Source organism: Schistocerca serialis, chromosome 4, assembly GCF_023864345.2.
Source record: "Schistocerca serialis cubense isolate TAMUIC-IGC-003099 chromosome 4, iqSchSeri2.2, whole genome shotgun sequence".
NCBI lineage: Eukaryota > Metazoa > Arthropoda > Insecta > Orthoptera > Acrididae > Schistocerca > Schistocerca serialis.
This window is the reverse complement of record NC_064641.1, coordinates 389,107,192-389,132,185: the sequence shown is the minus strand read 5'-3', so window position 1 is coordinate 389,132,185 and position 24,994 is coordinate 389,107,192. Positions and strand designations below refer to the sequence as shown.

Genomic DNA, 24,994 nt, shown 5'->3' with positions numbered 1-24,994 from the left:
TCTCTCTCTCTCTCTCTCTCTCTCTCTCTCTCTCTCTCGAATTTCTTTGCTATGGGTAATCTCTTTTTGTTGCTTTGCAAAATATTGGAAATCAGAGCGCCAGCTTGAAAGAATGTTTTCATGAGGTTACTGCCTCCCAGGTTGTGTCTGCTGTTTATTAGAAAACTGACTATCCATAAGCATGTAATTATTAGTCCCAGAGATAAAAACTGTAGTGCTGCTGACGTACAGATAACAGAAAGAATATGTCTTTGGTTTTTGGAACTTAATCCTAATTGAGATAGACTCAAGCCACAGCGTAGGGTTAAATTAAAAATATTCTCTCTGGAACTAAACTGGAAATTATGCAGAGGCAACTGTTTTTGACATCCAGTCATGTAATTAGGTAGCAGAAGGGCATTAACAGTGTAAAGAATTCTCCAAGATTAAGGTATCATCAGCATTTTAACCACGTAATCTATAACCCAAACTTTCGCCTTGAGCATTGTTCTGAGTGACCTCTGTAAAAATTGTAATGTCTGTACCTAAGTTACTAGTATTAAATTAGAGTTGTGAATTTCATGGACTGCAGAGCAACCAATGTGAACACATATTACTGTCCGGAAACTCAAGACTCTGTGTGGTCACTCATAACTCTTTTAGTCTGAAATTTACAACAATTTTAAGCGGGTATATTTACAATGTCATTCTCAACAACAAAATATGTAAGTTCTCATTTGTGGGACATGTGGTCATCACCATAATCAGGGATTAGTTTTGTTAAGCGTTCAGTCTTCAGGGGTCTCAATTTCCCTTTCCATCTTTTCTGTAATCTTTTACTACGTTATGCCAAGACACTGTAATTTTACATTATTTTTAGATATACCCTGTCAATAATTCTTTTCACATAGTTTAATCATTTTTATCTGATACACTTCAGTTTCTTCTGGTATACCCTTTACACTTAATCTGGGTCATACATGTTCATTTTGGAAGGCATCAGCTCTTGTGTACCCTCAGGTCGAGTGTAAAAACCTCATTTCTGCCGGCTGGATTCATTGTTTTCCTGTCAGAGTGCAACACACTGCTCCACGGGGGATTGTAGGAACTGCTTTGATTCTATAAAAAATTACCATTGATTCAAATCTGGCTTTGCCATTTAATGTTCTTTTAATTACGTTACATAAACTAAAGAATGATTCTGTTATGGAGACAATGCCACTGTAATTGTCAAAGCTTAAACTAAAACCAAGACACTTAAAAACAGTGACCTTTCCCCTGGTTTGTTTCTTGTTAAGATTTTTGCCCTTGGCAACTGTCTCCTGGTAAATGCCTGTTCCTCAGTTCTGTATACAGGTATTTCGAAATTAAATGTTTTTGAAATTAAGTACTCTTTGTATACTGACTTTTGTAAATCGTCTCCTGATTCTATATTCACTTTGTCATTTACAAAGTTTATCTTTGGTAGCTGTTTATTATGTTTCAGAGCCAAGGAATATTTCAGTTATAAAAGTTAAATAATGCTGATGATATCGGGGAAACTCCGATACCCCTGTTTACAGTTATTTGCTTGCTTTTATACACATTTACATTTTGCTTCAGTGTTTGTTTTGCAATAAAAGCTTGTAACATTATTTAACAGATGACCAGGGACTCACTTCTATAATTTCACATAGCTTGTATCTAGCCACTCTGTCGAAAGCCTTAACATAATTAGTGAAGGCTATAAGTGCTAGACCGTTGAATTCCCTGTATTTTTCTAGTAATTATGTCATATGAAATATATGGTACATAAAGGCTTTTCCTCTTATAAAGAAATGTTAGTTACTTAATAGGGTCTTATCTGAAATAACATTTAGAATTATTGTTAATATTTTGGTGTAGGTTAAGTAATTCTGGCTGTTATTTCTATTTCTTTTCGTTTTAAGTATTGATACCACCAGGGCTTCATGCTGATCGCGTGATTTAGGTATGGCAAAGTTTACTAATCTTTTAAAGAATAGCTTGGAAAAATATATTAGATAAAATTGATGAATATTAGTTCCATGTTAATAGGGTCTGCATTTGGTGACTTCTTATTTTCAAACTCTTTCAAAACAAGCAGTACTTCGTCTATATTTATCAAATCTACACAAGGGCTCCTTGTTCCTACTACTTGTTTGCATAGTCCCTGCCAAAGATCTTTATAGTATTTTCCCTGTTTTTCTGTTGTGACATTAAGGACTGTAGTATCTTATTGGAAAATATTACGTTTTCTAGGGAGTTAGTTTCTTTTGGAAGGAGAAATTATTATTGTTACGTACGCAAAATGATTTTGCAAGTGGTTTACGTTATAAATGTTTAAAGTTGGTACACTCTTTAAGATCAGAAAGTTTAATACTTCGTCTATAAAAGTGAAAGTAATTTCGTGGGTTCTTGTTAGTACACTTTTACGTTAGACGTAGGGCACAGAAATAATATCTATCCTCCGTCGTGCTCAATACCTTATATACAGAAACTAACTGGAGCTTAAGTCTCTAAATTATTTCACTTCTACCGGAATGTGCAAGAAGAAACAATATCGCGACGTTCAGCGTCTGTACCTAGGTGCACATAAAGTATGGATTAAACACCACAAAAACACAGTTTCAGTACTGCAAAATATCTCCCATAAATCAGTAATGTTGTTAAGGTTCAGTATCTTTCACTTTCACACCAGAATAAACCGAGAATTAATTGTTTTTACCTGAAGCCTCGAGCCTAGCCGTTTTCGATTCTGGACTTTTTACTTACATCAGCTGTATATCTTTTGTAGAAAAATATTTGTGATAGATTTCAGAACTCCGTGGAACGATAATACACTACTGGCCATTAAAATTGCTACACCAAGAAAAAATGCAGATGATAAACGGGTATTCATTGGACAAATATATTATACTAGAACTGACATGTGATTACATTTTCACGCAATTTGGATGCTTAGATCCTGAGAAATCAGTACCCAGAACAACCACCTCTGGCCGTAATAACGGCCTTGATACGCCTGGGCATTGAGTCAAACAGAGCTTGGATGGCGTGTACAGGTACAGCTGCCCATGCAGCTTCAACACGATACCACAGTTCATCAAGAGTAGTGATTGGCATATTGTGACGAGCCAGTCGCTCGGCCACCATTGACCAGACGTTTTCAGTTGGTGAGAGATCTGGAGAATGTGCTGGCAATTTTCTGTATCCAGGAAGGCCCGTACAGGACCTGCAACATGCGGTCGTGCATTATCCTGCTGAAATGTAGGTTTCGCAGGGATCGAATGAAGGGTAGAGCCACGGGTCGTAACACATCTGAAATGTAACGTCCACTGTTCAAAGTGCCGTCAATACGAACAAGAGGTGACCGAGACGTGTAACCAATGGCACCCCATACCATCACACCGGGTGATACGACAGTATGGCGATGACGAATACACGCTTCCGATGTGCCTTCACCGCGATGTCGCCAAACAAGGATGCGACCATCATGATGCTGTAAACCGAACCTGGATTCATCCGAAAAAATGACGTTTTGCCATTCGTGCACCCAGATTCGTCGTTGAGTACAGCATCGCAGGCGCTCCTGTCTGTGATGCAGCGTCAAGGGTAACCGCGGCCATGGTCTCCGAGCTGATAGTCCATGCTGCTGCAAACGTCGTCGAACTGTTCATGCAGATGTTTGTTGTCTTGCAAACATCCCCATCTGTTGACTCAGGGATTGAGACGTGGCTGCACGATCCGTTACAGCCATGCGGGTAAGATGCCTGTCATCTCGACTGCTAGTGATACGAGGCCGCTGGGATCCAGCACGGCGTTTCTTTTTACCCTCCTGAACCCACCGATTCCATATTCTGCTAACGGTAATTGGATCTCGACCAACGCGAGCAGCAATGTCGCGATACGATAAACCGCAATTGCGATAGGCTACAATCCGACCTGTATCAAAGTCGGAAACGTGATGGTCCGCATTTCTCCTCCTTACACGACAACGTTTCACCAGGCAACGCCGGCCAACTGCTGTTTGTGTATGAGAAATCGGTTGGAAACTGTCAGCACGTTGCAGATGTCGCCACCGGCGCCAACCTTGTGTGAATGCTCTGAAAAGCTAATTATTAGCATATCACAGCATCTTCTTCCTGTCGGTTAAATTTCGCGTCTGTAGCACTTCATCTTCGTGGTGTAGCAATTTTAATGGCCAGTAGTCTGTGCGCTTTAGGTTGCACTATTTCATAAATAATTACTGAAAGTTAAAATTTCCGCGTAATGGCGGACAACAGGGAGACAAGCGATGTTAAGTTCATTTTCGCGGCAGTGGGTGCAAAAACTTCCGACAACTCAGGAATGTGACAAATGGAAATTGCATTTCTATCAATGAAATCGTGTAACCACATTTACTGCTAAGTCTCTGTTTCAGAGTAAATCAAATTTGACAGAATCACAGACCTAAGTACAACAATTCGCTATTACTCACATAGAGTTCATCAGATCAGTAGCAAGCGATCAAAACTATGAGGCAATAGCAAGAGAGACCGAAACGAACAGAATCCCTGCCATAATTTTACCGCACGATTATATAAATTAAATGATAGCAGCCAGCGATTACATGTTGTCTTCTTGTATACACATCCTTGTTGTCCCCCTGCGGGTCCGGGGGTTAGAATAGGCCCGAGGTCTTCCTGCCTGTCGTAAGAGGCGACTAAAAGGAATCCATCCCCCTCAAGGGGGTAGTTAGCGCCTGCGTCCGGAGACGGACGGTCCCACGACCTATATTTGTGGTCTTTTTGGTTTTTCACTTCTCGTTTCTTCCTTCTTTGGTTGGTTCCTTTCTTTGTTCTTCTCCATCTCACTGTCTTCCTTACTCTTTCCCTTGCCTTCTTCTCCTTGCCTTCTTCTCCTTGCCTTCTCTGGTCTCCGCCTCGGCGTTTGAGACAGTCTGTCCTCTCTCTCCCTCTCTCTCTTCTTTTTCTTCTTCTTCCTTCCTCCCTGTGCGCGCCTGAAGGCCGACCCACGCGTTCGCACGCGTAGCCGGTGACGGGTTAACGCGTAATTCCCCGCCCTGGGTAGACAAGTAAGGCACGCACGTACCCCCTGGTAAAGGCCAGGCCCAGGGAGGGGTGATTGCCTGAGCTGATACCTTTTGACCATGCCGATTGGTCCCTCCGTCTGTTTCTCGGGAGGTGTGACCTGAGGTGTAAACATTCACCTCAGGCGGGAGTGCCCTCTGAGAGGGTCCCCTTAAGGAAGGAGCGCGCCATCGGAGACACTGGCAATCATGGGGGATTCCTCCGCAATGGACAATGGATTTCTCTTCTTCTCTCTCGACTTCTGCCCACAAACGGAAACATGACCGGCCCCCAGTGACGAAAGTACTACCGCCTACCCCACAGTTCCTCGTCGTTTCTCGATCTGAGGATGGAAAGGATTTTTCCTCTGTCAACCCTTTCGTTATCCAGAAGGGCGTAGATGCCATAGCCGGATCTGTCAAATCTTGTACCAGGTTGCGTAATGGTACCTTGTTACTAGAAACTGAGAGCGCCTTTCAGGCACAAAAACTGCTTCGGGCCACACTCCTGTACACGTTCCCTGTCCGGGTGGAGGCTCACCGAACTTTGAATTTGTCTCGTGGTGTGGTCTATACTAGATCCCTCGACGGATTGACTGACGAGGAGATTCAATCGTTCCTCGCTGAGCAGGGCGTGACGGCTGTCCATAGGGTCATGAAAAAGGTCAACAATGACCTTGTACCGACCCGGACACTTTTCTTGACCTTTGATAGTGTTAAGCTGCCATCACGCATCAAGGCGAGCTACGAGGTTATTTCTGTTCGCCCCTATGTCCTGACACCTACGCGCTGCTACCAGTGTCAGCGTTTCAATCACACTCGACAGTCTTGTTCCAATGCGGCTAAATGTGTCACTTGTGGCAGGGATGCCCATCAAGGTGACTGTCCACCTCCGTCTCCTCGTTGTGTGAGCTGTCAGGGTGACCATGCCGCATCCTCCCGCGACTGTCCCGTCTATAAGGAAGAACGCTGTATCCAAGAAATTCGGGTCAAAGAGAAAGTGTCCACCTCGGCTGCTCGCAAGCTATTGGCTAGTAGGAAGCCCACGCTGCTCCCAGCGGGGAAATACAGTACTGTCCTCGCCTCTCCTCGGACTACCAGGGAGATGGCAACCCAGACATCCGATCTGACCTTCAGCACCACGGTCGTCCGTTCGGCCAGTGCTAAGATCGCGCGGTCGACGTCTCCTCTTCCTCCCATCACCCCACAGACACCAGCCCCTTCATCAGCTTCTGCTAAGACGAAGACCCAGAAGTCAGATGCACGGGCCTTCAAGAAGGAACCGTCCTGTGCAGACTTCCTACGTACCTCGACCTCCCAGCCATCGACCGGTACTTCCACCAAACGACCTTCCAAGAAGGCTCATAGGAAGCACAGTTCTCCTTCTCCGCCACGGCGCATTTCTTCTCCTGCGCCACCCAGCGGTTGCCGCCCCAGGCCGTCATCCGTTTCGCCTGGCCGCACCGCTGGTAGCCGAACATTTGGCCGTTCACCGGCGGAGGAAGCTCCCCCTCCCGGCCATCTTACCAAGATGGCCGATGAACCTATAGAACCAATGGACGATGACTGTCCGCCTACAGATAGCGGCGGCAGTGCTCGCTCGAAGCCAGGCCCTCAGCGGCCTTCGAAGTGACCCCTTCTTTCATCTTCCTTTTCTTCTTACGATGGCACTTATTCACTGGAATATTCGTAGCATTCGCTCCAACTGAGAGGACTTGAAGTTGCTGCTCCGCTTGCACCGTCCGCTCGTCGTAGCCCTCCAGGAAACGAAGCTACGCCCATGCGATCAAATTGCCTTGGCACACTACACCTCTGTGCGTTTTCACCTACCCCCTGTGGTAGGTATCCCGGCTCATGGAGGGGTTATGTTGCTGGTCCGGGATGATATTTACTACGATCCCATCACGTTGCACACCGGCCTGCAGGCAGTTGCCATCCGCATTACTCTCCCCACTTTTACATTTTCCATTTGTACCGTTTACACTCCATCGTCGTCTGCCGTTACCAGGGCAGACATGATGCAACTTATAGCTCAGCTACCTGCACCATTTTTGTTAACTGGAGACTGCAATGCCCACCATCCCCTTTGGGGCTCTCCAGCATCCTGCCCGAGGGGCTCCCTGTTAGCAGACCTTTTCAACCAGCTCAATCTTGTCTGCCTCAATACTGTCGCCCCTACTTTTCTTTCGGACACATCTCACACCTATTCCCATTTAGACCTCTCTATATGTACTCCCCAACTTGCACGCCGGTTTGAGTGGTATGCACTTTCTGATACATATTCGAGCGACCACTTCCCGTGTGTTATCCATCTCCTGCAGCATACCCCCTCTCCCTGCTCATCTAGTTGGACCATCTCCAAAGCAGACTGGGGGCTCTTCTCTTCCAGGGCGACCTTTCAGGATCAAACTTTCACAAGCTGCGATCGTCAGGTCGCACACCTCACGGAAGTCATTCTCACTGCTGCTGAATATTCCATCCCTCCCCTACTTCTTCTCCACGTCGCGTACCGGTCCCCTGGTGGACCGCAGCATGTAGAGACGCTTTACGTGCTTGTCGACGTGGTTTACGCACCTTTAAACGCCACCCTACAGTGGCGAATTGTATCAATTATAAACGATTACGTGCACAGTGTCGTCGTATTATTAAAGAAAGCAAGAAAGCCAGCTGGGCTGCTTTCACAAGCACCTTCAACAGTTTTACTCCTTCTTCTGTTGTCTGGGGTAGCCTGCGCCGGCTATCTGGCACTAAGGTCCACTCACCAGTTTCTGGCTTGACGGTCGCAAATGACGTCCTTGTGGCCCCTGAGGCTGTCTCCAATGCCTTCGGCCGCTTTTTCGCAGAGGTTTCGAGCTCCGCTCATTACCACCCTGCCTTCCTCCCCCGCAAACAGGCAGAGGAGGCTAGGCCACCTAACTTCCGCTCCTCGAATCGTGAAAGTTATAATGCCCCATTCACCATGCGGGAACTCGAAAACGCACTTGCCCGGTCACGGTCCTCCGCTCCAGGGCCTGATTCTATTCATATTCAGATGCTGAAGAACCTTTCTCCTGCGGGTAAAGGTTTTCTTCTTCGTACTTACAATCGCATCTGGATTGAGGGATATGTTCCCGCATGCTGGCGCGAGTCTATTGTTGTCCCGATCCCTAAGCCGGGGAAGGACAAGCACTTGCCTTCCAGTTATCGACCCATCTCGCTTACCAGCTGTGTATGTAAAGTGATGGAGCGAATGGTTAACTCCCGTTTGGTTTGGCTGCTCGAGTCTCGACGCCTACTTACCAATGTACAATGTGGATTTCGTAGGCGCCGCTCTGCTGTTGCCCATCTGGTTACCTTGTCGACCTTCATTATGAATAACTTCTTGCGGAAGCGCCCGACCGCGGCTGTGTTCTTTGATTTGGAGAAGGCTTACGACACCTGTTGGAGGGCGGGCATTCTCCGCACCATGCATACATGGGGCCTTCGCGGTCGCCTCCCTCTTTTTATTCGTTCCTTTTTAATGGATCGACAGTTCAGGGTACGTGTGGGTTCTGTCCTGTCAGACACCTTTCGCCAGGAGAATGGGGTGCCACAGGGCTCAGTTTTGAGCGTCGCTCTCTTCGCCATAGCGATCAATCCAATAATGGATTGCCTCCCAGCTGATGTATCAGGCTCCCTTTTCGTGGACGATTTTACCATCTATTGCAGCGCGCAGCGTACGTGTTTCCTAGAGCGCTGTCTTCAGCGTTCTCTTGACCGTCTTTACTCCTGGAGTGTCGCCAGTGGCTTCCGTTTTTCTGCCGAGAAGACGGTCTGTATTAACTTCTGGCGCTACAAAGAGTTTCTCCCACCGTCCTTACGACTCGGTCCCGTTGCTCTCCCATTCGTGGAGACAGCAAAATTTTTAGGTCTTACATTTGACAGGAAACTTAGCTGGTCTCCACATGTGTCATATTTGGCTGCCCGTTGTACCCGTTCTCTAAATGTCCTCCGTGTTCTCAGCGGTATGTCGTGGGGAGCGGATCGAACCGTCCTACTTCGCCTATATCGGTCGATCGTCCGCTCCAAGCTGGATTATGGGAGCTTCGTATACTCCTCTGCACGGCCATCCATCTTACGCCGCCTCAACTCCATACAACATCGGGGTTTACGACTTGCGATCGGAGCGTTTTATACTAGTCCCGTCGAGAGTCTTCATGCTGACGCTGGTGAATTGCCACTCACCTACCGGCGCGATATACTGCTTTGTCGGTATGCCTGTCGGCTACTGGCAATGCCCGACCACCCGTCTTATCGTTCCTTTTTTTGATGACTCTCTCGACCGTCAATACGGGTTGTATGTTTCTGCCCTGCTACCACCTGGAGTTCGCTTTCGTCGCCTCCTTCAACACCTTAATTTTTCACTCCCTGCAACCTTTCGAGTGGGCGAGAGCCACACGCCACCTTGGCTCCAGGCTCAGGTTCGCGTCCACCTTGACCTCTGCTCGCTCCCAAAGGAGGTTACTCCCGGTTCAGTCTACCACTCCCGTTTTGTCGAACTTCGTTCGAAGTTAAATAATATGACCTTTATTTATACAGATGGCTCTAAGACCAATGACGGGGTCGGGTGTTCTTTTATTGTCGGGGCACAAAGTTTCAAATACCGGCTCCATGGCCATTGTTCGGTCTTCACAGCTGAGCTCTTTGCCCTCTACCAGGATGTTCTTTACATCTGCCGCCACCGACATTCTGCATATGTCATCTGCTCCGATTCCCTGAGCGCCATCCAGAGCCTCAGTGATCCGTACCCGGTTCACCCTTTCGTGCACCGGATCCAACGCTCTCTTCAGCAGCTGGTGGACGTCGGTTCTCCGGTTAGCTTTATGTGGGTTCCTGGCCATGTCGGTATCCCTGGGAACGAAGCTGCAGATGCCGCGGCCACGGCTGCGGTCCTCCAGCCTCGGACAGCTTCTTGTTGTGTCCCTTCGTCAGATTGTAGCAGGGTCATTTGTCGGCGCATTTTATCGCTGTGGCATGCCGATTGGGCTGCACTTACAGACAACAAGCTTCGGGCCTTGAAACCTCTTCCCGCGGCTTGGACGTCCTCCTCACGCCCTTCTCGGCGGGAGGAGGTAGTTTTGGCCCGGTTACGAATTGGACACTGCCGGTTCAGCAGATCGTGACACCCAGTTTAATACGAGGTGCATTCAAATTCTAAGGCCTCCGATTTTTTTTCTAATTAACTGCTCACCCGAAATCGATGAAACCGGCGTTACTTCTCGACGTAATCGCCCTGCAGACGCACACATTTTTCACAACGCCGACGCCATGATTCCATGGCAGCGGCGAAGGCTTCTTTAGGAGTCTGTTTTGACCCCTGGAAAATCGCTGAGGCAATAGCAGCACGGCTGGTGAATGTGCGGCCACGGAGAGTGTCTTTCATTGTTGGAAAAAGCCAAAAGTCACTAGGAGCCGGGTCAGGTGAGTAGGGAGCATGAGGAATCACTTCAAAGTTATCACGAAGAAACTGTTCCGTAACGTTAGCTCGATGTGCGGGTGCGTTGTCTTGGTGAAACAGCACACGCGTGGCCCTTCCCGGACGTTTTTGTTGCAGTACAGGAAGGATTTTGTTCTTCAAACATTTTCGTAGGATGCACCTGTTACCGTAGTGCCCTTTGGAACGCAATGGGTAAGGATTACGCCCTCGCTGTCCCAGAACATGGACATCATCATTTTTTCAGCACTGGCGGTTACCCGAAACTTTTTTGGTGGCGGTGAATCTGTGCGCTTCCATTGAGCTGACTGGCGCTTTGTTTCTGGATTGAAAAATGGCATCCACATCTCATCCATTGTCACAACTCGAAAAGAAAGTCCCATTCGTGCTGTCGTTGCGCGTCAACATTGCTTGGCAACATGCCACACGGGCAGCCGTGTGGTCGTCCGTCAGCCTTTGTGGCACCCACCTGGATGACACTTTTCGCATTTTCAGGTCGTCATGCAGGATTGTGTGCACAGAACCCACAGAAATGCCAACTCTGGAGGCGATCTGTTCAACAGTCATTCGGCGATCCCCCAAAACAATTCTCTCCACTTTCTCGATCATGTCGTCAGACCGGCTTGTTCGAGCCCGAGGTTGTTTCGGTTTGTGGTCACACGATGTTCTGCCTTCATTAAACTGTCGCACCCACGAGCGCACTTTCGACACATCCATAACTCCATCACCACATGTCTCCTCCAACCGTCGATGAATTTCAATTGGTTTCACACCACGCAAATTCAGAAAACGAATGATTGCACGCTGTTCAAGTAAGGAAAACGTCGCCATTTTAAGCATTTAACACAGTTCTCATTCTCGCCGCTGGCGGTAAAATTCCATCTGCCGTACGGTGCTGCCATCTCTGGGACGTATTGACAATGAATGCGGCCTCATTTTAAAACAATGCGCATGTTTCTATCTCTTTCCAGTCCGGAGAAAAAAAATCAGAGGCCTTAGAACTTGAATGCACCTCGTATGAAGGCATACGCCAAGGTTTCTGCCGAGACATAGTCCACTGGGGCCCCTTTTGGTTCAAATGGCTCTGAGCACTTTGGGACTTAACATCTGAGGTCATCAGTCCCCTAGAACGTAGAACTACTTAAACCTAACTAACCTAAGGACATCACACACATCCATGGCCGAGGCAGGATTCGAACCTGCGACCGTAGCGGTCGCGCGGTTCCAGACTGAAGTGCCTAGAACTGCTCGACCACACTGGCCGGCGGCCCCTTCTGGCCAACGCGTGAATCGCTCGAGCATTGTCAAATATCGATGGCCGTTTGAAGGTGGTAACGGTTCCACGACGTCGATGTGTATGTGCGTAACACTGGTGGTGCTTTCAGGAAAGTTTCCGATAGGTGCGTGCTCGTGCCGGCCGACCTTACTGCTCCGACACTGTATACAACATTGGGTCCACTCACGGCAGTCTTTCTTCATCCCTGGCCACACGAAGCGATCTGAGATTAGGCGTATTGTAGTTCGTGCTCCAGGATGGCACAGGTTATACAAAGATGTAAACACGTTTTTCCTGAATCTTGCTGGTGAAAACGGTCGTTGTTTGGCTGCGGACACGTCACAGTACAGCTTGATGCCTGTTCCAGGAACGTTGACTAACTGCAGATCCAATGTAGACTTATTTTCCTGCAACAGCTCTTATAGTTCCGAGACTGTAAGTTGTGCTTCTGCGAGTTCCGTGTAGTGTATGCTGGAGACGCTGCTGACAGACAATCCGCTACTACATTCTCGACCCCGGATATATACCGGATGTTCGTGGTGAACTGCGCATTATACAGTAATTGGTTGTGTTACCTTGTTGAACAGTTAATATTGTTCTGTCGAAAGGCATATGTCAGCGGCTTATGATCTGTGAATATGGTGAACTCACGGGCCTCCAGCTGAGGACGCAAGTATTTGGTTCAAGTGGCTCAGAGCACTATGCGACTTAACTTCTGAGGTCGTCAGTCCCCTAGAACTTAGAACTACTTAAACCTATCTAACCTAAGGACATCACACACATCCATGCCCGAGGCAGGATTCGAAGCTGCGACCGTAGCGGTCACGCGGTTCCAGACTGTAGCGCCTAGATGCGCTCGGCCACCTCGGCCGGCGGAAGTATTTGATTGCCTCGTATATCGCCTATAAGTTCTCGGTCGTAGGCGCTCCACTTGCATTGAGACGGCGACAATTTCTTCGAAAAGAAGCTAGAGGTTGCCACGCGTCATTGTTGTATTGTTGCAACACTGCACCCGCAGCTGTTCGGCTTGCATCTACAGCCAACGCTAACGGTGCACTTGGTTCAGGATGTGCCAACAACGCAGGGTCCACTATTGCTTGTTTAGCCCGTTCAAACGCAGTTGTCATGCAGTCTGTCCACTGTATTTTTGCGTTCCCTTCGCATGTCGGACCTGCCAGCACAGCCGTTAATGGTTCCTGAATATCCGCTGCGTGAGATAAATGTCCGCGGGAAAAATTCCACATCCCCAAAAATCGCCGCAGCTCCTTAACTGTGGACGGCCGTGAGATCTATAGGATGGCTTCCACTTTGTCAGATAATGGCAGTGAACCAGACAGAGAGATTCGGTGGCCAAGGAAATCTACTAGTGGTTGACCAAAAATGCATTTTGCTGTGTTGAGAATAACGCCGTATTCGTCTAGCCGTTTAAAAACTTGTATGAGATGCTGGCGATGTTCTTCGGGCGAGACTGAAAATACCAATATGTCGTCAGGGTAGGCAAAACAGAATGACAGACCTTGCAACACTGAGTCGATAAATCTGCCATGTGTGCGCAGCGCTTCTGAGGCCGAAAGTCATGAATTTGCTTTCAGACAGGCCGAATGGCGTAATTATGGTTGTCTTCGGGATGTCTTCTTCGGCGACAGGTATCATGCGTGTATGCCTTGGCACAGTCAAACACGCCGTATAGTCGGGCACCGCTCATCGCGTAGTTACAATCGCGGAGCAACGGAACTGGGTAGCGATCGGGCACTGTACAGGCGTTAAGTGCTCTATAGTCCCCGCACGTGCGCCACGCACCGCACTTCTTAGGGCGATGACCAAGGGCTACTGGACGGTCGCATGATATCCTCTCGTATCATACTGTCAAACTCGGCCTTGGCGATATCTAACCGATCCGGGGCTAACCGTCGAGGACTACAGGATAATGGCGGCCCCTCTGTCGTCTTTATGCAGGGTGTTACAAAAAGGTACGACCAAACTTTCAGGAAACATTCCTCACACACACATAAAGAAAAGATGTTATGTGGACATGTGTCCGGAAACGCTTAATTTCCACGTTAGAGCTCATTTTAGTTTCGTCAGTATGTACTCCAACGTGATCAAATTGTAAATTTTCACAATCAACATGTGTGGGCTGACGAGAATCCGCACGCAATTGTGCAATCACGTCATCAACACAAATTTTCTGTGAACGTGTGGGCAGGCATTGTTGGTGATGTCTTGATTGGGCCCCATGTTCGTCCACCTACTCTCAATGGAGCACGTTATCATGATTTCATACGGGATACTCTACCTGTGCTGCTAGAACATGTGCCTTTACAAGTACGACACAACAGGTGGTTCATGCACTATGGAGCTCCTGCACATTTCAGTCGAAGTGTTCGTACGATTCTCAACAACAGATTCGGTGACCGATGGATTGGTAGAGGCGGACCAATTCCATGGCCTCCACGCTCTCGTGACCTCAACCCTCTTGACTTTCATTTATGGGGGCATTTGAAAGCTCTTGTCTACGCAACCCCGGTACCAAATGTAGAGACTCTTCGTGCTCGTATTGTGGACGGCTGTGATACAATACGCCATTCTCCAGGGCTGCATTAGCGCATCGTGGATTCCATGCGACGGAGGGTGGATGCATGTATCCTCGCTAACGGAGGACATTTTGAACATTTCCTGTAACAAGTGTTTGAAGTCACGCTGGTACGTTCTGTTGCTGTGTGTTTCCATTCCATGATTAATGTGATTTGAAGAGAAGTAATAAAATGAGCTCTAACATGGAAAGTAAGCGTTTCCGGACACATGTCCACATAACATATTTTCTTTCTTTGTATGTGAGGAATGTTTCCTGAAAGTTTGACCGTACCTTTTTGTAACACCCTGTATAGTGCACTGTGCTATGCTTCACTTCCTTAGGCATACCTGGAGGTTTTGTCAGCGCCGGAAAATCCCGAAGTTAGGCGGCGTACTCGCTGCCTTTTGCTTCAGTCAGATTGGCGGATTGGATGGTTGCGTGGCGCCGGAATCCTGCAGCCGTCAGTCCAGTGGTTTGATCGACCAGGCGTGTGTTGGCGATGTCAGGCAGAAGGGTGTAAAGTGCCAGGAAGTCCGCTCCTATTATCGGCTCGGCGACGTGAAATCCCACGCAAACACTCGGCGTAGGCCCAAAGCTAGTTCAAAACGATGCGTACCATACGTCGCAATAGAATAATTGTTTGCGGCAGGTAGACAGAACGACGTACGCGGCCTACACCAGTGTAACATTGTTCGCTGGAAAATACACATACCAGAGCCAGTGTCAATCAAATATTTCTTGCCTGTACGCCGGTCACTCACAAACAGATGCTGTGACGCAGACTGGCAATCTGATGAAGTGTCTACACCCGATCGCCGTTGGCATTTGGGTATGTGCAGAGTTTGGTACAGCGACTAACTTGATCACCAAATCTTCTGTGATACCAGCATATCCCCTGCTGTGTTTCAGTCACAGGCGCAGATGAGGCACTTGGTGATCTGCTGCATGAGCGCTTCCGGTATCTCGGTCGGCCACAATCACTGTTGGTGTTACACCGAGACATCAATTGGCTAATCTGTTGCCGTCAGAGCACTGTAGTCGGCGCGCGAAACTGTGGCTGACGTGATCGCGCATTGCACAGTTGCTACGTTAATAGGCGCAGGTGAGATAGCGTCCTGTACCTTGTCTGCTAGCTACGCCACCGTGTCTAAAGCCTTTACAGACTGCGACGCTATTATTGCTTTGATGGCAGGTGGCAACCGACTGCTCCAGATGGTTCTCAGCATGCTGTCAGGCACAGTACCAGCGTCGATCTTGCTTCGGAGGTGCCGCAAGTACTGCGACGGTTTACGATCCCCGATGCCCTCCTGCGTCAGAACTTGGCGGAGGCGTTCTTCTTGCGAAGCTGATAGTCTGCAGATAAGTTCTGCCTTGAGCCGGTCGTAGGCATTACTCTCTGGCGGCGCGGTAATCACGTCTTGCCCTTGGGCCGCGTACTGATGATCTAACTGGCTCACGACCAGTGCAAACTTGGTAGCGTCGGTGGTTATTCCAGAGTAAAAGAAACTATCTTCAACTTGTGCTAACCATAGCTTGCGCAAACCATAGTGCTAGATTGCGCTACCAAAAGGGTGGTAGTCTAACGGTGAGTCTGGACACAGCAGGGTCGGTCGCAGTCAGATTTTCCGTCATATTACAGTATCACTTTATTTTGTGCGTCAGGCAGGCGATAAATCACGTCGGGATCACCAGTTTGGTCGTAGGGCTAGGTTCTGGCCCGTCCGACCGGTTATCCTGCTAGTTTCCGATGATAAATAACGCACAACGATATCTCCAATGCTGAGATGACAAGATCTTTATTCGTTCGTTCGGCAATTAACAAAGGACGTCCTTAAGACGCAGTGTGTCAAGTCAAGACTCGCGCGGAAACAAATAAGTGATTTGTTGGCTGGTTACTAAAGATTAAGTATAAAAAATATTCTTGAATTAACATGGAGAAATCAGGAACATGGAAAAAGCTATGTACTAAGAATAAACGGCATGGAGTAACGGACAACGCAGCGCTCCTGGCGGCCGGCGCGGATCTAATTTATCTGCGCAAAATAAAATACGGCGTGACACACGGGTGATTTACTCGTGAACCGAACTGCAGCGCACTGCACTACTAATTGTGGTCGCTACATAGTGTTTAGCAATCATAAACGAAATATTTACTAAATGTGGATAATTACAGATTTCATGATTGCTTCTAGTATCAGAAAAATATGTAATTTTTAACAAAAATCGATATAGTTTCTATATTTTATGCTTAGTTGTCAATAGTATCCATTGTGACACTTAGAACTACTTCGTCTTTTTCATGTCTGTTGAGGAATTTTATTATTTTAAATGCTTAATTTTGGTTTCCATGTAGGTCACCACAGCTTCACTAGTAAACACTCTAAAACAAAATTTTAAAAAATGATACACCATGAAAGAATTAACCAAATTGGACAGAAATTGGTAGCCGTGATGTACATGAATAGACAAATAAATAACAATTAAAAAAATGGATGAATTATTCAAGAGAAAGAGCTTCACGAATTGAGGAAGTCGGTAATATGTAGGTCCACCCCTCGCCCTCATACAAGAAGTTATTTGGCTTGGTATTGATTGATAGAGTACTTAGATTACCTCCTGATGGCTATCATTCCAAAAACTGCCCCACTGACACATTAGATTGTTAAAATCTCGAGCTGGTTGGAGAGCCCCGCCTGTAATACTTCAAACATTCTCAGCTGGTGAGAGATGTGGTGACCTTGTTTGGCAAGGTAAGGTAGGATTTGGCAAGCATGAAGACAAGCAGCAGAAAGTCTCACTGTGTGTGTGTGTGTGTGTGTGTGTGTGTGTGGGCATCACCTTGCTGAACTGTGAGCCTAGGACAGCTTGCCATGAAGAGTAATGAAAGAGGGCATAGAATATTGTTGACGTACAGCTGTGCTGTAAGGGTGATGCAGATGACAGCCCATGAGGTCCTGCTATAAAATGAAATGGCACCCCAGACCATCATTCCTGGTTGTCAGGGCATATGCCAGACACAGTCAGGTTGGTGTCCCACCACTGTCCAAGGCATTCTCAGACAAATCTTCACTTGTCTTCAGGGTTCAGTTTGAACTGAGACTTATCATGGAAGACAATTACATTACAGTTAATGGGATTCCAGACTGAATGTGTCAGACACCACTGCAGATGGGCTTGTTGGGTTCACGGTCATTGGTAGTTGGCACAAGGGGCACCTTGGGCTCAGCTGCCATGGTCTTTGTGGTCAGTGAAGCACCATATGAAAGTCACATTGTTAACAATGATGAGTCCATAGCTCTGATGACTGATCAATCCTCACGGTCTGTTGTCTCTTTACGCTGACTGCTTCCTTTTTGATGCTGTGTTCAGCTGTGGTTCACCCTCTCCTGCCAACATTGTTGTATAGTAGCATCAATGCTGTTCAAACGTTGAGCAATTCGCCAATTAGTCCAAACGGCTTCTTTGACCTCAACTCAAAGTCCTGTCTCAGATGCTGAAATCTGTTGGTATTGTTCTCGTGCCTGTTTGTGAGGCATAGTTACTGTCCAGAGGAATAAAAGGAATGCAATTTGCAAAGAATTTATGCCCTGATATTAACATGTTCCCTGTTCACTATCCATGCCAGCTGTGCAGTGAAACTGTGCTGCAGTGTCACATACACATCCATTGGCCACCAAAATATACATTTTTTGTTGATACCTGTATTTCGACCAATTTGTGGCCAGTTTGCATAACTTCTTGGTTGTGTTTCGTACTTTTTGTCTGAAAGTATATGTTCCCAGCTCCCTTACTTCAGTTATCTTATTTCTCTTTGTTTACTACTGCACATGTTCTTTTATTTTCTGTTTTATCCTCAGACTTATTGGTATCAAATATTTCAAATAAGCTCTCTCTTATGTCTTATATATTTGGCAACACCATCATTTCATAATTATACTGAGAATTAGACGCTCAGAAGAAGTGATTTGTCTCAGAAAATCATATTTTTTGGCACAAATGACAGACATCTGTCACCCCATTTCCACCCTCTAATGTATCCATTGTGTTTATTATATTCATGGTTGTTTTTGTCAAAAATCATGGTGTAGCCAAATATTTAAAAAAAATATTTTGTTGTCTAGTGAAATGTGGTTAAAAATAATACAAAAAGTCATCTTTCTTACAGAGAACTTATTCCTGATACATACTTCGAACGTTACCAGCACAATGGCAAGCATGTAATCAACAGACCAACATCTAAGGTAAGAAGTGAGAGTACCCTGACTTTATCCACACTATGAAAATATGAGGTCTGCTGCTGCAGACTCTGTTGTGTATAAAAAGTACTGTTTTTTTGCACATACATTCCTCTTTGTAAAAAATAGATGTAGTTACTCATTGCGATTTTACTGTCATAATCTAAAGATCTGGAAATGGGTAAAATATTACTGTGGAGGATGTATCTGTGTGCCCCATTGAAAACTAAGGAAACAATATAAAATTAAAAGAAAGGTCACTTCGACTCATATTGAAGAGTGAGTCAAGAAGGAACTTGAATACTAGAGAAATTAATGCTGCATCTTGAGAGAGTGGAAGGTCAATGTGTTACAGAGTATGAAATGTGAACACAGTCAGAAAAGATTTTATAGAAATTCAGGTAATGAGGTTTGAGGAGCAAGTACAAGTAAGACACTGTAGATAAATTAAAACATACAGAAAGAGAGAAACTACGAAATAAAAATCATAATCAGAAATTTGACAGAATAGCTGTGAACAGGCTAGAGGCAAATGGAACCAATGATACAGATGAGAATAAAGTGAGCTTTGGACAGTTTGTGCTCCGATGTAAAGTAAGATATGGATATATTCATTGGACATCATTTCAGTTTATAGAGTTCAAGAACATTTTCATTAAGACGGATGATTTTAATGTCCTTGTAACGAAACAATTACATTTATCTGTGGTTTTGTCTGTACAAAACAAGTTGTCCTAGGCACCATGCTGCCTGTAATCTTCACTTACAGCAGCATTTTAATAATGATGCCACGGAAATGAAATGATTGTATGGCATTGTTAGCTGGGAGGCCCCATTCGGGGGAGTTCAGCTGCCATATTGCAAGTCCTTTTTAGGTGACGCCACATCGATGACTTGCGAGTCAGTGATGATGGACACACAACCTCCCAGTCCCCTGCCGGGAATCAAAGCTGGGCCCCCTGCGTGGTGGGCGGTAATTCTACCGCTACGTTACGGAGGCAGACTAATGATGCCATATAAAGACACTAATCACAAGATGCTTGGAAGGTAAACTTTAACATGAGTCATTCTTCCTTGAATGTATACATCGATATGTTTGGATGCCCATTGGTGGAATGTTAATCTAAATGAAATTTGAACTGTTTAGATAGTTGTCAAATCTGACATGAACACTGAACAATTACTGAAAAAGTAGTATGAAACTATTCACATTGTTTGAAAGTGAGTACAAATTCAATGTAGAAGTGAGTAAATTCTGTGCAGATTGTTGCATTGATTTCATTATTGGATAAGTTGCCTGGCACACAAAAAGGAGAGTTAGGTAATTTATAATAATTTTAATGTGACCTGTCTAAAAATGAGATTTTAAATTAATGAAAAAAAAGAACAGCACACCATAGGTTTATGAAGGATAATAAGAATAATATAAGAGAAAACAGTAATTCATTCATAATCGCCATTTTTATCTCTCTTGTATTCTTTTAGTTATATTCATCCTGTTGAACTGGGTGCCCTACCCATTTGTGTATAACTTTATATTTTTATTAATTCTACTTTTTACCTGTCCTTCGTACCTAAATGTTTCCTTTCCTGTAGCTCTGAAATCTTCCTCTTGTCCACTTCTTGCACCCATTTACTAATCATTTCTTTCTTTGTCCACTACCTGAGGATATTTTGCTGTGAAGAATGTGATGGTATATAAGCTTTTTTCTGTTTCTTGGAGGTGTTGATCCTGTTCCTTTTGTCAAGTGTTACTTTTAATCCCTTAATGCCTGAATAAATTTATAGATGAAAGGTAAAAATAAAAAATTGTGGTGCTTTAGAGGTACCCAAAATACTCAGGAGAATGCAGCACTTGTCAGAAGCATTGGTAGCTTCATGAAGAATCAGCATCTACTGGCACTGGCATTCAAAAAGAGTTAACCTTCCACATTGGTACAATGTGAATTCATGAGACTCAGGATTAAGGGCTTAACTGTATTTTATATAAAATGTGAAAAATAAGTTCTAAAGGAGCTGCAAATGGTGACAGAAAGTACTTTATGAAACACCTAAATTACTCCTTTGTTTTCAGGAAACAGAATTGTGCCAGTACCAAGGAAAGTTGCGTGGATACAGCAATTCATGGGCTGCCATATCAACTTGTAATGGTTTAAGGTATTATTAAGAAATTTATTTTGGTCTTTAATGAAGAAATATCATCACTCATTTCATAATATACAGGGCTATTACAAATGATTGAAGTGATTTCATAAATTCACTGTAGCTCCATTCATTGACATATGGTCACGACACACTACAGATACGTAGCAAAACTCATAAAGTTCTGTTCGGCTGAAGCCGCACTTCAGGTTTCTGCTGCCAGAGCGCTCGAGAGCGCAGTGAGACAAAATGGCGGCAGGAGCCGAGAAAGCGTATGTCGTGCTTGAAATGCCCTCACATCAGTCAGTCATAACAGTGCAACGACACTTTAGGACAAAGTTCAACAAAGATCCACCAACTGCTAACTCCATTCGGCGATGGTATGTGCAGTTTAAAGCTTCTGGATGCCTCTGTAAGGGGAAATCAACGGGTCGGCCTGCAGTGAGTGAAGAAACGGTTGAACGCGTGCGGGCAAGTTTCATGCGTAGCCCGCGGAAGTCGACGAATAAAGCAAGCAGGGAGCTAAATGTACCACATTACGGAAAAGGCTAAAGCAGAAGCCTTACCGTTTACAATTGCTACAAACCCTGACACCCGATGACAAAGTCAAACGCTTTGAATTTTTGGCGCGGTTGCAACAGCTCATGGAAGAGGATGCGTTCAGTGCGAAACTTGTTTTCAGTGATGAAGCAACATTTTTTCTTAATGGTGAAGTGAACAGACGCAATGTGCGAATCTGGGCGGTAGAGAATCCTCACGCATTCGTGCAGAAAATTCGCAATTCACCGAAAGTTAACGTGTTTTGTGCAGTCTCTCGGTTTAAAGTTTACGGCCCCTTTTTCTTCTGCGAAAAAAACGTTACAGGACACGTGTATCTGGACATGCTGGAAAATTGGCTCATGCCACAGCTGGAGACCGACAGTGCTGACTTCATCTTTCAACAGGATGGTGCTCCACCGCACTTCCATTATGATGTTCGGCATTTCTTAAACAGGAGATTGGAAAACCGATGGATCGGTCTTGGTGGAGATCATGATCAGCAATTCATGTCATAGCCTCCACGCTCTCCCAACTTAACCCCATGTGATTTCTTTCTGTGGGGTTATGTGAAAGATTCAGTGTTTAAACCTCCTCTACCAAGAAACGTGCCAGAACTGTGAGCTCGCATCAACGATGCTTTCGAACTCATTGATGGGGACATGCTGTGCCGAGTGTGGGAGGAACTTGTTATCGGCTTGATGTCTGCTGAATCACTAAAGGGGCACATATCGAACATTTGTGAATGCCTAAAAAAACTTTTTGAGTTTTTGTATGTGTGTGCAAAGTATTGTGAAAATATCTCAAATAATAAAGTTATTGTAGAGCTGTGAAATCGCTTCAATCATTTGTAATAACCCTGTACATATTAAATCATGCCACAACCTTACAGAACTTAGTTTTTAAAATATTACAGTTTCTGCTGACAGATGCATACACATATTGTGACAAAACCTAGTTGCACAATAAAAGCAACAGCTTTTCTTCTTTTTCTTCTCCCCCACCCTCTATCTCACTTTCTTTCTCTCAGCTTTCTTGTGTATGTGTTATTTCTTCCTGGCATCGTATGTGTATGTAGAGAACCCCCAAATATCTGTACTCAGTATAGCATAATACAAACTGCTGTGGTCATGAAACAGATTTTAATATTGGTTACAAAGACAGTTTGTGGTAACTGCCTGATTTTTCATCTTAAAATGGATGTATGAATGAATGTAGTGGTCTGGTTTTCTGCCAATGTCATTATTATTTTATTATTATCAGGTGTAGCACTAATTTTCCGTATTCAAACGTAACTACTGAATGACATATAACCTGTCATACCATCTTACAATGTCATAAACATTTAAAAAAGTACTGAAAGAATTAAAAGTAAAATCAACATCAAATTCTGGGGGAAATTACTTTCACTCTAAGACAAGATTTAAGAAAATAATTTACGTACTAAATCATATCACAACCCTACAAAACAAATTTCAGCTTCTGCTGACAGGTGGATGCTGTGGATGCACATATTCTGACAACAGCTAGTTGTATAAGAAAAGCAACAGCTCAACAAAAGATCTGTGCCCAAAGACCAGAAACTTGCACAAGTCACACCAATAGTCAAGAAAGGTAGTAGGAGTAATCCACGTAATTACAGTCGCATATCATTAATGTCAATATGCAGCAGGATTTTGGAACACACATTGTGTTCGAAGATTATGAATTATCTCTCAGTATATTGAAACACAGTCAACACGGATTTTGGAAACATTGTTCTTTTGAAACCCATCTAGCTCTTTAATCACTTGAAGTGTTGAGTGCTACTGCCAGGGGATTTCAAATTGATTCTGAATTTCTAGATTTCCAAAAGGGTTTTGACACTGCACCTCGCAAGCAGCTTGCCATGAAATTGCGTGCTTATGGAATAGTGTGTCAGTTATGTGTCAGGATTCGTGATTTTCTGTCAAAGAGGTCACAGTTCATAGTAATTGACAGGAAGTCATCGAGTAAAACAGAAATGATTTCTGGCATTCCTTAAGGTAGTGTTACAAGCCCTCTGCTGTTCCTTATCTCTATAAACAATTTGGGAGACAATCTAAGCAGCCGTCTTAGGGTTGTTTGCAGATGATGCTGACATTTATCATCTAGTTAAGTCATCAGAAGATCAAAACAAATGCAAAAAAATTTAGAAAAGATATCTGTATGTTGTGAAAATTGGTGATAGACTCTAAATAATGAAAAGTGTGAGCTCATGCACATGAGTGCTAAAAGGAATCCGTTAAACTTCGGTTACATGATTAAATCAGTCAAATCTAAAGGCCATAAATTCAACTAAATACCTAGGAATTATAATCATGAATGACTGAAACTGGAAAGAACATACAGAAAATGTTGTGGTGAAGGCAAACCAAAGGCTGCATTTTATTGGCAGGACACTTAGAAACATAACAGATCTACTAAAGAGACACTTGTCCATCCTCTTTTGGAGTACACCTGCGCAGTCTGTGATCCTTACCAGTTAGCGTTAATGGAGTACATCGAGAAAGTTCAAAGAAGAGTAGTACATTTTGTATTATTATGAAATAGGGGAAAGACTGTCATCAACATGATACAGGATTTGGGGTGGACGTCATTAAAACAAAGGCATTCTTCATTGCGACAGAACCTTCTCACGAAATTTCAATCACCAACTTTCTCCTTTGAATGGGAAAATATTTTGTTGACACTGACCTACACTGCGAGAATCGATCATCATAATAAAATAAGAGAAATCAGAGCTTGCACGGAAAGATATCGGTGTTTGTTTTTTCCGTGAGCTGTTCTAGATTGGAATAATAGAGAATTATTGTGAAGGTGGTTCAGTGAACCCTCTGCCAGGCACTTAAATGTGATTTGCAGAGTATCCATGAAGAAGTAAAAAATTGTAAGAGGATGCTTTATAAATACCTTCCATATTTATAGCACTTAATTGGGCTGCAGCAAATACACATTTGAACAAAAGCTGTTTAAAGTGCAAAGTGTGTGTGTGTGTGTGTGTGTTTTCATCTGGAATGATAAACTTCTGCCTGTTTTTATTTTAACTATAGTGTAAGTGTGGAAATGCTTTACTTCATATTTATAAACTTACTAGTCACTATCAGCCACAAAAATTGCTGTCTTTATGAGTTATTTTGCAACTGTTGTGTTGTTAGAAATGTAAAAACTTAAACACACCACTCAGCAGCAACTGCAACGGAAACAAAATGAGTAGTGCCAAAGGAGGATTCTGTTTGCCCATGGTTTTAGTATTGACTGTAGAAATGAACATTGGATTAATCTGTTGTTAGAGTTTCACAGTGCTTGATACCATACGTATATTGGCATTTAGAGTAAGAGACTTGTAAATATGTGGAAGGTGCATCGTATATGTGACTAAAACATACCACAATGAAAACTAGAACACTAACTCTTAATTTTGTATCAGTTTGACCATTACTAAAATCAGCAATTTATTTTTTTAGAGGTGTCATATTTGATGGGGAACAGATGCACTACTTAGAAAGAGGCCCAGCAGATACCGAGATAGAAGATGCTGGCGGAGGAGGGGATGGAGATGGCGGAAGTGAAGAACTAGAATCTCACATTTTGTACAGCCATTCAGATCTTATTACAAACAATACATGTGGTAAGTCCATCTTTGTTGGAGATAAATCTTACACAAGGTAATTTGATTATATTGTAACTGACAGGCAGTGTAACACTCTTA

At 44.6% G+C, this 24,994-nt stretch overlaps 1 protein-coding gene across 1 annotated transcript in view; it reads left to right on the top strand.

Annotated features, from left to right (window-relative positions):
• The window catches only part of LOC126474887 (mucin-5AC), a 158,696-nt gene that overhangs the window by 80,455 nt on the left and 53,247 nt on the right, over window positions 1-24,994 (top strand). Inside the window, exons 3-5 of the mRNA XM_050102381.1 lie at window positions 18,516-18,591; window positions 20,660-20,742; window positions 24,750-24,913. Coding sequence (XP_049958338.1) covers window positions 18,516-18,591; window positions 20,660-20,742; window positions 24,750-24,913 — 323 coding nt within the window. The remainder of the gene's footprint in view (window positions 1-18,515; window positions 18,592-20,659; window positions 20,743-24,749; window positions 24,914-24,994) is intronic.